At 44.4% G+C, this 12,499-nt stretch overlaps 1 protein-coding gene and 1 long non-coding RNA gene across 4 annotated transcripts in view; one reads left to right on the forward strand and one right to left on the reverse strand.

Annotated features, from left to right (window-relative positions):
* RXRG (retinoid X receptor gamma) overlaps positions 1 to 6,584 on the forward strand; it is a 60,222-nt gene extending 53,638 nt beyond the window's left edge. For 2 of the 3 annotated variants that reach the window (XM_010802715.4, XM_005203422.5), the window contains 2 exons: positions 670 to 775; positions 6,098 to 6,389. In XM_010802715.4, the coding sequence (XP_010801017.1) occupies positions 670 to 775; positions 6,098 to 6,245 (254 nt within the window). In that variant the 3' untranslated portion in view covers positions 6,246 to 6,389. Of the gene's footprint in view, positions 1 to 669; positions 776 to 6,097 lie in introns of all 3 variants that reach the window. The other variant, NM_001075408.1, reaches the window with a different exon arrangement.
* Positions 771 to 8,072, reverse strand: LOC132344813 (uncharacterized). Its single transcript, XR_009493820.1, has 3 exons — positions 7,675 to 8,072; positions 3,025 to 3,157; positions 771 to 1,318 (listed from the first exon to the last, which is right to left on the reverse strand). It is a non-coding gene; the product is annotated as an uncharacterized lncRNA (long non-coding RNA).
* Positions 8,073 to 12,499: the final 4,427 nt, after the last annotated feature.

Below are 12,499 nucleotides of genomic sequence, written 5' to 3' on the forward strand. Positions count from 1 at the left end.
CTATACCTAGCACGGAAAGTTCTGAGGCTGGCGTGAACTCATCCAGGGAGTAAGCAGAGGCAGAGCAGAGGGCTGAGGACTGAGTCCTGGGGCATGGCCGCATTTAGAATTTGTGGACGAAAGGAAGAAACAGCAAAGGTGCCTGCGAGGGAGCAGTGGGTGAGACAGGGAAGAACCGGAGAATGATGTCCTGGGGGCTCAAGGAGGAAAAGCATGGCAAGGAGGAGCAAGACTCAGCTTTCACCAGAGGCTGCCACGGGTCAGGAAAGATGAGTATTCAGAATTACATAGTAACTGATGCATGCACTTCATCTCTTGAATTAGGTGATCAGTTAGTTGAAGCAGGACATAGGTATGTCTGGTTTTTGTTCCCTGTCTTTTCATTCAGCCCACACTTAGTCAATAAATGTGTAAAGGTTGTATATGTACAATGGCCCAGATAGAAGGAAACTCTCCTCCTTGGAGTCAGCGGTGGGTACCTTTGCTTCAAGAGTTTATTGGGTAGATTGGTAGACACAAAGCACCAGCTCTGTGTATTTCACAGTGTCCCTTATCCACTGTGTCTCTAGTAACTCTACTGGAGGTGGCCTATATGAATGGGGACAGCCTCTGTAACAGGGTGTTCCACAGAGGTGTGTAACCAGAGGTTTAACCAGCTGTCTTTTTCAGATGCCAAGGGTCTCTCCAACCCGTCTGAGGTAGAGACTCTACGAGAGAAGGTCTATGCCACCCTTGAGGCCTACACCAAGCAAAAGTATCCAGAACAACCAGGCAGGTGAGGGAGTCCTGAAAGAATGTTAACAACATAGCTGTTGATGGATGGTGATGGTCAGCAGGCTCTATCTAGATTTTTTCACAACCAGCGCAAAGCTACTCAAACATTAGCTTCATGAAACTGGAGGTCTTGTCTCTCTTGTGTATCCACCATTCACCACTCTGGCATCACTCTAGCACTCTGGAGCCTATCACCATTCTTGGCAAGTAATACTCATCTTTAAATGTTGAGTGAACGTGCAAATGAGTGAATAATTGTGGAAGTCTTTATCTCTAATTTCTAAAGAGGTCTCAAGGCTCAGAAAGCATGAGGAACTTGCCCGGGATCACAGAGCTGGGGCCTGGTGTAGTGAGATGTGAACACAAGCGTGTTTGATTTCAAAGAGCCTGTGTTTTCCAAAGTGACTGCACGGCTTTCCACTTCGCCCCAATGGGAGCCCTACTGCAGTAGAAGGTACAGGCTTTGGCAGCCAAGAGGGGTGACCGCTGGCCCTGAGGGCGCCATCTGTAGGCTCTGGCAAGGTGCTGGGCCTGAACTTCTTGTCTGAAAAGGAGAACATGGGTCAGAAGATCTCAGACCATCTGCCAGTATTCCTGAGTCGTTGAATACCTTTCCCAAACATTTCCCCCCAAGTACAACTGAATAAAAGTTTCCTTACTCTGCTAACTCTAGTTAAAAAGAGAGAAAAAGATCCACAAATCTCACAGAAAACTGAAAACGAAACCTAAATAAACTCCTTTAAAGGCATTAGTTTGTTTTTAGGAATAATTATATGTGTTCCCAGTTCCCACTGATGACTTTTATTCCCCTATGAAATCTAATTTCCATTAGCCCATTTGTCCTGGATCATAAGCCCCTATCAGTTTTCTAGAAGAGGCTGAGCTCTGCTTTTTTGTCAGAGGAAATGAATGCATCTGAGTGAGTGGGATCCAGCCCGTTGGCACAATAAATGTGCAGGCCTCGTGTGTTAGGGAGAGTACATTGTGACAACAGGTTTCCCAATGTCTGTAGTTGAACACAAATGTGTTTCCTCCTCACAAACCAGTCCTGGCTGGATAATCAGTCTAGAGCACTGACTGTTTTCCACGCCATCACTCGGGAACCCAGGTTTCCTCCTTTTCGGGGCTCCATGGTCCCCTGGTCACGTTGTGTTTGTATGCTGATGGTTGAGGGGCAGAGGAGGAGGGCACAGGGGTGAGACTCTATGAGCAACACCTTGACCTGGAAAGGGCCCATCTCCCTTCACTCACTTCCATTGGCTAAAACTCGGTCACGCGGCTCATCTGGAGAATGTACGCAGCTGGATGCCAAGGAAGAAGGGGAGAGTGGATTTTGGTGGGTGCCTGGCAGTCTCTTCTATACCTGAAGTGGGTAAGATTGAAAAAACTCTACCCAGCAAGTAGGGCCTGGCTGCCAACATCAGCTCAGCCTCCGGCCCTTAGGAGCTGACTGAAAACTCACCAGAATGCTGGTGCCACTCACGGGGTCTCCCAGCTGTGAGGCAGCATCACACATGGTTTTCTGTGTGTGCACATGTTGTGAGCCAGGCATTAGAACTAGGACAGCTCATACTCATCCTTTTCCTCTTTAAAAAACAAAACTCTTTTTTTTGTCTTATTATAAAAGCCAAGCATGCTTTTTTGAATAAGGAATGTATCTAAAATGTATTTTTAAATGTATTTATTTTTATTATTAAAAATGAATGTATCTAAAAAATACATTAACTCTATTAACAATGAATGTATTTAAAATATTAAGTGGATAATATTGATTGTAAATTTGAGAGGTATAGTTCTAGTAGCTTCGTTTATACATATATGTATACTTAGAAATGTATAGTTACAGATCTGAAATCATTTGGTTCAGTGTACTATTTTCTTCCCTTAGCACAAAATTCTGGCTTTCAATGATTTTGTAATATTTCAGAGGATAGATGGACCCTAATGTGTCTAGTCATTGCCCTGTGGTTGACATATTGTTGTTTCTGATGAATGTCACTTTGAAAACTTTGGAACTTGCCTGTTTTCCCAGGAAAGGGACTGCCAGGGGCTTGAGTTGCCTCCAGGCATGAGTGAGAACACTTGTTGCCTGGCCTGAAGCAGGGCCTGGGGGCTCAGGAAGTGGGTGCAGAGGGTACCTCTGGTATGTCCGGTACAGCCTGGACAGACAGTGACCACCCAGAGACCGAGTAGGTCCATCAGGATGTTACTTGGCTCAGTCAGGTAGGAAGTGTGTCAAAGGCTGCTTACCTCTGGTTTGTGAAATGGCAGACGGTGTTCCTGGCACGCAGGGCCTGTCACGGCCATTTTCTCGGTGGTGGAGGGCTGCCCCTCCGTGGAGACTTTTCAGAAGTACACCTTGCAGGGCCGAGTTCTGCTTGCTCTAGCCAGAAAGCAGAGACCAAAACTCAGGAAAGGGCAGAGCTTGCAGGAACATTCTCTCTCTCACACAGCAGGGACCCTCAAAGGCCTTGCTGCCAAACTTGTCAGAGAGAAATGCGACTGCCACCCGGTGGCTCTATTAGTGAGCGTGCTTATTTCTCCAGGCTTGATTTCAGCTTCTAAACCTGGGGCAGAAGGCAGAGACAGCCGTGTTCCAGCATGGTTAGCATTTTTAAAAATGTGTTTTATTGATAATGCTGTGTTAATTCTGCGTACAGCACAGTGATTTTAGTTATACACGTTTGTATATATATATTCTTTTTCATTATGGTTTATCAGAAGATATTGAATATAGTTACCTGTGCTAATCAGTAGGTTGCTTATCCATTCTGTGTATAATAGTTTGCATCTAAAATGCTTAGTATTTTACATATTGTGAAACTTTGGCCTTTTTAGAGTAAAAAAAAAATACATTTTCAGAAATAATCAGTCTAATTTTACACTTTATAAAGAAGTGTAAAGCCTTTTCCTTTGCTTAATTCCATAAAACTTCCATTCGGAGCCACAACCAGGGGCTCAGCCTCCTTGTTCTTTATCTGATGGCCTCTTCACACCCTGGCGATACCATTCAGATGCACTCAGAAGCTTCCTAATCAAACATTTTGAAGGTGTGTGCTGGCCTTGATATAGACCTTTAATTTTTCCATATAGAAAGGTAATTCTTACCTCTTAAGATGGTGCTACTTTATTTTTCTTATATTGCCACATTTCTTTAAAACTTCTTTTGGCACAAATATAGACCTATATGCATTTTCAAGGAGTATCAAAATTCCAGTTTGAAAATTTCTCATGAAATAATGTTGTGACTGCCAGGGAAGACCCAGCCCAACCAGAAGTTGCTGATTTAAAGCTGTAGTGGCTAACATGATTTTGGTTCCTGTACTTTTTATTGAAAGTTGTGAGTAAAGTTATTTAATTTCTGGTCATTATCATAAATAACATTACAATAACATTACAAATAAACATTACAATAACATTACAAATAAGCTTCATTGGCTAAAAGGACTTTGAGAGATGAAGAAGGGCCACAGAAGCAGGTTGGAAAGGTGGCTTGATTGAGGGACGTGTCGGAATGAGGCTAATTCTTCACACACTAGTCTCTCTCCCTTTGTTGAGCCCTGCAACTAAAGGTCTTTAATTATAGAAAAGTGTGAGTGTGTCTACACATGTCTGTGTGCCTGAGTGTTTGTACAGTGTGTGAATGCAGATGAGAATGGAGGAGAATATGTGTGTGTGCAAGCTTCTGTGTGCAAGGGTGGGTTAGAGTGTGAGTGAGTGTGTGTGTACGCATCTGTGAGAATGATGAGGGTGTGTGTGTGCACATGTGACGGAGGCATGTGTGAGTAAGTGTGTGGGTGTACATGTGTGTATTGTCTCCCCTAACAGACTGTGGGCCCACAAGGGGCAGAGACCACTATTACCTATCTCCCTCTCTTCCTAATTAGTAAGCACGTCCATGCTGATGCACATGGCATTATTTCCTTCTTTTTATGGCTGAGTAATATCCCATTGTAAATAGGTACCACATCTTCTTTATCCATTCCTCCGCTGATGGACATTTATGTTGTCTTGGCTATTGTATATAGTTCTGCTATGAACACTGGGGTGCATGTATCTCTTTGAATTATGGTTTTCTCTGGATATATGCCCATGAGTGGGATTGCTGGATCATATGGTAACTCTATCCTTAGTGTTTTAAGGAACCTCTGTGGTGTTCTCTACGGTGGCTGGAGATTATCATGCTAAGTGAAGTAAGTCAGACAGAGAATGGCAAATATCGTATGATACTGCTTATATGTAGAATCTAAAAAAGTGATACCAATGAACTTATAGAAGAGAAATAGACGCACAGACGTAGAAAACAAACTTATGGTTGTCAAAGGGGAAAGGGGAGGAGGGATAAATTAGGAGTTTGGGACTAACAGATATGCACTACTGCACATAAAATAGATAACCAACAAGGACCTACTGTGTAGCACAGGAAACTATATTAAATACCTTGTAATAATCTATAACAGAAAATAAGCTAAAGAATATACATGTATATATACATATGCATAACTGTGTAATTTTGCTGCACACACCTGAAACTAACACAACATTGTACATCAACTATATTTTAATAAATTTTTTTTAATTTAAAAAAGAAAGCCACATTTCTTAGGCAAAAAATAAAACAAAGGTAAGCAATAGACTAAGAAGCTGATGTACAAAGTGGTTATAAAGTGGTAACAAAAATGTAACTGAGGCACACTGAGGTCACATTGCTTAAGGTAAGTGTGTCGTGAAGAAATGCATAGTCTGGTGAGGCGATCAGAACTGTTGGTCCTGAGAGCAGGGGCTCATGCTGGATCCCAGAGCCAACTGCAGTGCCTGATGCGTGGTTTACCAAGCTGTGGCTGCACCTCCCAGCCCCGCGCTCCAATGGCTTGAATGCCTGGAGCACCTTCCCCGATGGTGACAACCCCTGTGGATTCAGCACATCTGTGTGCTGTGTTCTAAGTGTTTGGGCAGATCTTCCCAGGACCCTCTGAACACAAAGAACGTAAGGAACATCTCGTGGGTAGGATTGGTGCCGTGAGTCATCGCAAGTAGACTAGCTCTCACTTGGCATGAATGGGGGCGCTGAGGGCAATTCTGGGATGTGACCACAGAAGTCAAGAGTTCCTCAAGAGGTCACAGGATCCAACCTCCATCTAAAGAAGCTAAATGAGACCTCAAGCCTGTTTCTGAAGCTCCCCCAGATTAGAGATTCTCCGGCTGTGTTCGATTCCTCTCTCAGGCTCTTTCTTCTAACCATAGATTGGTCAAGAAGACCAAACAAGAGGCCTCATGCCAGCAGCTAACCCCCAGTTCTTAAGGTCTCCTCGCTTCCCTGCAGGTTTGCCAAGCTGCTGCTGCGCCTCCCAGCCCTGCGTTCTATCGGCTTGAAGTGCCTGGAGCACCTTTTCTTCTTCAAGCTCATCGGGGACACACCCATTGACACCTTCCTCATGGAGATGTTGGAGACCCCACTGCAGACCACCTGAGCCCCACCAGCCCCCAGCCCCCCTGCACAGGACTAGCCCGGGCAGGTGTGTGCGGACCCCACCCTGCACATGCTCCTCCGCCTCCCACCCTGATCCCTGCCCATTCCCCAGACGTGATGCTTATAATAAAGAAACCTTTCTACACATGCGACTTTTATAGGTGGAGTTTTGTATAGATGTTAAACGTAACCCTTCTTTGCTATCTAAGGGGATGGGGATCTTTCTGGAAGTTACTGGGAAAACTAACCAAGCCTCTGTACATAATTGGTTTAAATTATTTTTTCACTTGCCTTGGAAAGCCAATGAATGCGTAATAAAGTAACGTATGTGATGTTGGCACTGCTTGGAGCATAAGGTGAATTATTATGCTGCAGGGAAGTTATCTTAGATGCAGGAGGAAAGGTATTGGAGGTTATGAATAGGGGTTGAGGCAGGGGTCCTGAGACCGTAAATCTCACAGTTCGATGCCCCAAGTCTAAGCTGGGCACAACCAGCTTTGCCCTGGGGTAGCCTCTGGAGAGATTGGGAAGAAACATTGTCTTTCAGAGTCAGCCTGGTTTTTTTGTATTTTTGCTTTTTCACTCCTAAGAATAATGAGTACTAATAGCCTTGTCCTGATTGGGGGCAATGGAGCATAAGGACAAGAGAAGATGTTCTTTTTTTATTTCCAACTTATATTTTGTATTGGAGCATAGTTGTTTTAACAATGTTATGTTAGTTTTAGGTATACAGCAAAGTGATTCAGTTATACATACATATATTCTTCAAATTCTTTTCCTATTTAGGTCAGAGAAGATGTTCTTTTGATGGGGGAAGATACTTGGGTCGTGGGAGTCCGTGGGAGGTGGTAATGGTAAAAGAATGGAATTTTTGTCATTAACTAGCAATAATAATGGGCTTCCCTGGTGGCTCAGATGGTAAAGAATCCACCTGCAATACAGGGGACCTGGGTTCAATCCCTGCTCATGGCTACCCACTCCAGTATTCTTGCCTAGAGAATCCCCATGGACAGAGGAGCCTGACGGGCTGTGGTCCATGGGGTCGTAGAGTCAGACACGACTGAACAACTGAGCACACACACACTAAGTGCACACACACAGCAATAATCATAAGGAGACCAGAGTGCACCAAAGTTGTTTTCCATCATTATCTAACTCTACATATGTAGCCTGTTCTTAAAAGGGAAAAAGTGAGAGGCTCTTCCAGCTTCTAGCCTGTGATCTCCTAGTGTCTTACAGCCCTGCTGTCTGCTGGATGGTGATCTCCTTGAGGGCAGAAACTGTGTCTAACTGACATCACAGCCAGCATGTCTTCTTCAAGTCACCTTCCAGCATCTGCAGGAACAGAACTTAATAGATACACAATTCTGTATCCCTTAGGGTTATAGAATGGTACAACCTGAACAGCTGCCCATGGCATGCCTCCTTACCTTCTTCATACCACCAGAACCTGACTCAGGATCTGGCATGCAGTATGCACGAATAGGGGCTTCCCCAGTAGCTCAGTGGCAAAGAATCTGCCTGTGATGCAGGAGCCACAGGAGGCGCAGTTTCGATCCCTGGGTCAGGAAGCTTCCCCAAAGGAGGGCATGGCAACCCACCCCAGCATTCTTGCCTGGAGAATCCCATGGACAAAGGAGCATGGTTACAGTCTCTAGGGTCACAGAGAATCAACTGAAGCAACTTAGCACACATGCACACAGGCACATAGCAAAAGTGTGTTTTGAACTGAGTTCCACACAAGTGGAAAGGGCTGTGTGGACGGCAGATACCTCCTTCCCCATCAGCAACTTGTCCTCTCAAAAAAAGAAAAACACCCAGGGCTAACTCTCCAGTCCAGATATGTCCCGTCAGTGAGCATACAATTTTGAAGAAATAAAAATTGCTTTATTCCTGGGAAAGAAAATTTAGGGATCCCATGACAGAAAGTGAAGAGGAACTAAAAAGCCTCTTGATTAAAGTGAAAGTGGAGAGTGAAAGAGTTGGCTTAAAGCTCAACATTCAGAAAACAAAGATCATGGCATCTGGTTCCATCACTTCATGGCAAATAGATGAGGAAACAGTGGAAACAGTGTCAGACTATTTTTTTGGGCTCCAAAATCACTGCAGATGGTGACTGCAGCCATGAAATTAAAAGATGCTCACTCCTTGGAAGGAAAGTTATGACCAACCTAGATAGCATATTCAAAATCAGAGACATCACTTTGCCAACAAAGGTCCGTCTAGTCAAGGCTATGGTTTTTCCTGTGGTCACGTATGGATGTGAGAGTTGGACTGTGAAGAAGGCTGAGCGCCAAAGAATTGATGCTTTTAAACTGTGGTGTTGGAGAAGACTCCTGAGAATCCCTTGGACTACAAGGAGATCCAATCACTCTATTCTGAAAGAGATCAGCCCTGGGATTTCTTTGGAAGGAATGATGCTAAAGCTGAAACTCCAGTACTTTGGCTACCTCATGCGAAGGATTGACTCATTGGAAAAGACTCTGATGCTGGGAGGGATTGGGGGCAGGAGGAGAAGGGGACGACAGAGGATGAGATGGCTGGATGACATCACTGACTCGATGGACGTGAGTCTGAGTGAACTCCCAGAGTTGGTGATGGACAGGGAGGCCTGGTGTGCTGCGATTCATGGGGTCGCGAAAAGTCAGACACGACTGAGTGACTGAACTGAACTGAACGGTGTGTGCTTGCTGCTGCTGCTGCTGCTAAGTCACTTCAATCGTATCCAACTCTGTGTGACCCCATAGATGGCAGCCCACCAGGTTCCACCATCCCTGGGATTCTCCAGGCAAGAACACTGGAGTGGGTTGCCATTTCCTTCTCCAATGCATGAAAGTGAAAAGCGAAAGTGAAGTCGCTCAGTTGTGTCCAACTCTTCGAAATCCCATGGACTCTTCACGACTGCAGCCTACCAGGCTCCTCCGTCCATGGGCTTTTCCAGGAAAGAGTACTGGAGTGGTTGCCATATCTGTGTGTGCTTAGTTGCCTTTAATTCCATTAAACAATGGAATTAAAAATCTTAATTATGCTGTTTTTAATCTATATTTATTTGTAAACCATGATGGAAATGATTGGGGTGGGAAGAGACTAGAGTTTAATGGTGGGGTCCCTGACCTCTTTCCTCCACCAGAATAACTCACTGGACACTTTCAGCTGCTTAACAGGTAACGTGGGGCTTCCATGGAAACCCACCAGGTCCCAGGTGTGGTAACCCAAGTTCCATTCAAATCTTTGAACCCTTCCTCATTGAACCCTGTATCTTGCTTGGAGCACAATCCAGGCTGATGAAGGCTCAGCAGGGCATCTAAATGCCCATCACACGGTGTCTCCTGGAATTGTTGTCACAGAACCCACTGAACTTGGCTAAAGCTGGGCAGGCATCTCTTCTCAGGCTGATCCCATGACATTTGGGGTCCCTAAGGCCACTTCCCTTCTGACCTGGTTCCCCTCACACTCCAGTATGAGCAGCTGAGTAGATATTCAAACTTCCTTAAGGTTCTGATCCATAGCAGCCCAGGAAGCTTCTAAAGTCCACAACTCTGAAGAGAGAAATTTCGCTCATTCAGTTTATGTCACGGTTAAGAGAAGTCAGCTTTTGGGGAGAACAGTTCATCCCAACAATGTTGAGTAACTTTCCCTGAGAGTTACAGCCCCATACTCCCTAGGCTGACTCACACATACAGGAATATTGGAGGAGTCAGCTTTGTGTTCTCAAGAGTTCTCATAGAGCTGGGACCCAAGTCTCCAGGGTGAGGAGTGTGGGTTCTGCACACAGTCAACCAGATACTGGCTCTTAGATCCCCCAACTGGTGATCTTGTGTTTGGGGGAAGTCACCTCACCTCTCTGGCTTTTCTTTCTTTCCCTAATTTGCAAACATCAGATAATAATACCTACCTTGTAAGGTAAAAGATAAAATAAAAAGTCCAATGTAGGAGCGTGTGCCTTGGCACAAGTCATATGTGAGTTTGAGTCTTTGCCATTCGTGATGGACATCAATCTCACCAAGCCTCAATGACCTGATCTGTAAATTGGGATATTTAAGCTCTTTGCCCTAGGATTCTTGTCAAGATTATATAGATAATGTGCACAAAGCTTTTATCACAGCACCCAACATAGAAGATGGGCATAAATACTAATTTTCTTCTAAAGTGTGAGATTGTAATAGTTAAAACCTTTTCTGGCTTTGAGAGTTACCATAATATTCCATTCCATATCCTGGTCAGGATCACCCAACGTACTGTATAAAGAATCAAACCATTCTGATTTCTGGTTTTGGCTTAACACTTGTATTCTAGTTTGTATCTTCATCAGTAAAATGGAACTAAGGCCTCGCTTACCTATCAGTGCTGACAATGAAGTGGAAGAGCTTTGGAAACTGTAGTGCCTCTGGTCTCTCACATGCTGGAAACTAGTTTAGGATAGTGCCGTGGTTATAAACGGGCTTCCCGGGTGGCACTAGTGGTAAAGAACCCGCCTGCCAATGCAGGAGGCATAAGAGACGCAGGTTTGATCCATGGATTGGGAAGATCCCCTGGAGGAGAGCATGGCAACCCACTCCAGTATTCTTGCCTGGAGAATCCCATGAACAGAGGATCTTGGCTACAGCCCATGGGGTCACAAAGAGTTGGACACGACTGAAGCAACTTAGCATGCAAACGCATGGTTATAAACAAGGGCTCTGGAGTCAGCCCAGCAGCCTTGGTTAAAATTCCATCTCTGATCACTGAGTGACCTTGAACACATGACCTGACCTCTTAGACTTTAGTCTTTGACTTTGTAAACTGGAAATAATAATAGCACCTGCTCACAGGGGTCTGTTGAGAGACTTAAGTGAGTGGATCTGTGAGACACAAGCACATGGTTAGCTCTTAATTTCAGTTACAGTATCTATTATCATTGATCCCAATATTTTCTACAGGATTCCTGCTCTGAAAAGAAAGTCCTAGACTCCGTGGAAAAGGACCCTCCCCACTTCCCACACCATTATTCTTCAACCTGAAGGCTCCCCAGGGCAGCCCCTTTCTCTGTCTTTACACTTCACCAGTGAAACATAGTCCCCTACCTTCCAGAAGATGGCCGTGGAAATGAATGAGGTAATGTTATGACACTGCTTTGTACATGGTTAGGGATTATTAAAAAGATAACCATCTGCACAGCAAGCATATCTTGGCCTTGACCACTCCCGTTCTTATCATCACCAATCAAGTGATTGTTGATGATAAATCACCAACAAAGTGATTTTTGATGATAATCTTACCTTACTTCCTTGCTCAAAAACTATCAGTGATTTCCTTTTGTCTGTGAGGCAGTAGTTCTCACCAGGGGGCAATTTTGCCACTTCTCCCCCAGCCCCACCCCCAGTGGATGGGAGGTTTAAATGTCTGAAGAGATCGTCACAACTGGAAGAGATGTATTGGGTAGATGCCTGGGATGCTGCTAAACGTCTCCGATGCATAGGACTGCCCCTGTGACAAACAGCTGTCAGGGCCAAAATGTCAATAGCACTGATATTGAGACCTTGCCCTCAAGCATCACTAATGGAATTAAAAATTGAATGGAATTTTCCTACTGTTAAACATTTGGCTAAAGTCCCAGTGTGTGGTGAGGAAGTTCCCTCATAGTCTAAAGATCAACTACAAATTCTTTCACACAGGACTTAAGATAGATGAGCTGGTGTACACTGTTGGTGGGAATGTAAACAGCCACTGTGGAAAACAGTATGGATGTTCCTTAGAAAACTAAAAATAGAGCTACTAAATGATCCAGCAATTCCACTCCTGGGTATATACTCCCCCACCAAAAATCCCCAAAATTCGAGATACATGTACTTCAGTGTTATACCAGCATTATTTATAATTATCAAGATATGGAAGCAACCAGATCTCTTCAAGAAAATTAGAGATACCAAGGGAACATTTCACACAAAGATGGGCTCAATAAAGGACAGAAATGGTAGGGACCTAACGGAAGCAGAAGATATTAAGAAGAAGTGGCAAGAATACACAGAAGAACTATACAAAAAAGATCTTCATGACCCAGATAATCACGATGATGTGATCACTCACCTAGAGCCAGACATCCTGGAATGTGAAGTCAAGTGGGCCTTAGGAAGCATCACTACGAGCAGGTCTAGTGGAGGTGATGGAATTCCAGTTGAGCTATTTCAGTTCCTAAAAGATGATGCTGTGAAAGTGCTGCACTCAGTATGTCAGCAAATTTGGAAAGCTCAGCAGAGGCCACAGGACTGGAAAAGG

Source organism: Bos taurus, chromosome 3 (genome assembly GCF_002263795.3).
Source record: "Bos taurus isolate L1 Dominette 01449 registration number 42190680 breed Hereford chromosome 3, ARS-UCD2.0, whole genome shotgun sequence".
In the NCBI taxonomy this organism is placed as follows: domain Eukaryota; kingdom Metazoa; phylum Chordata; class Mammalia; order Artiodactyla; family Bovidae; genus Bos; species Bos taurus.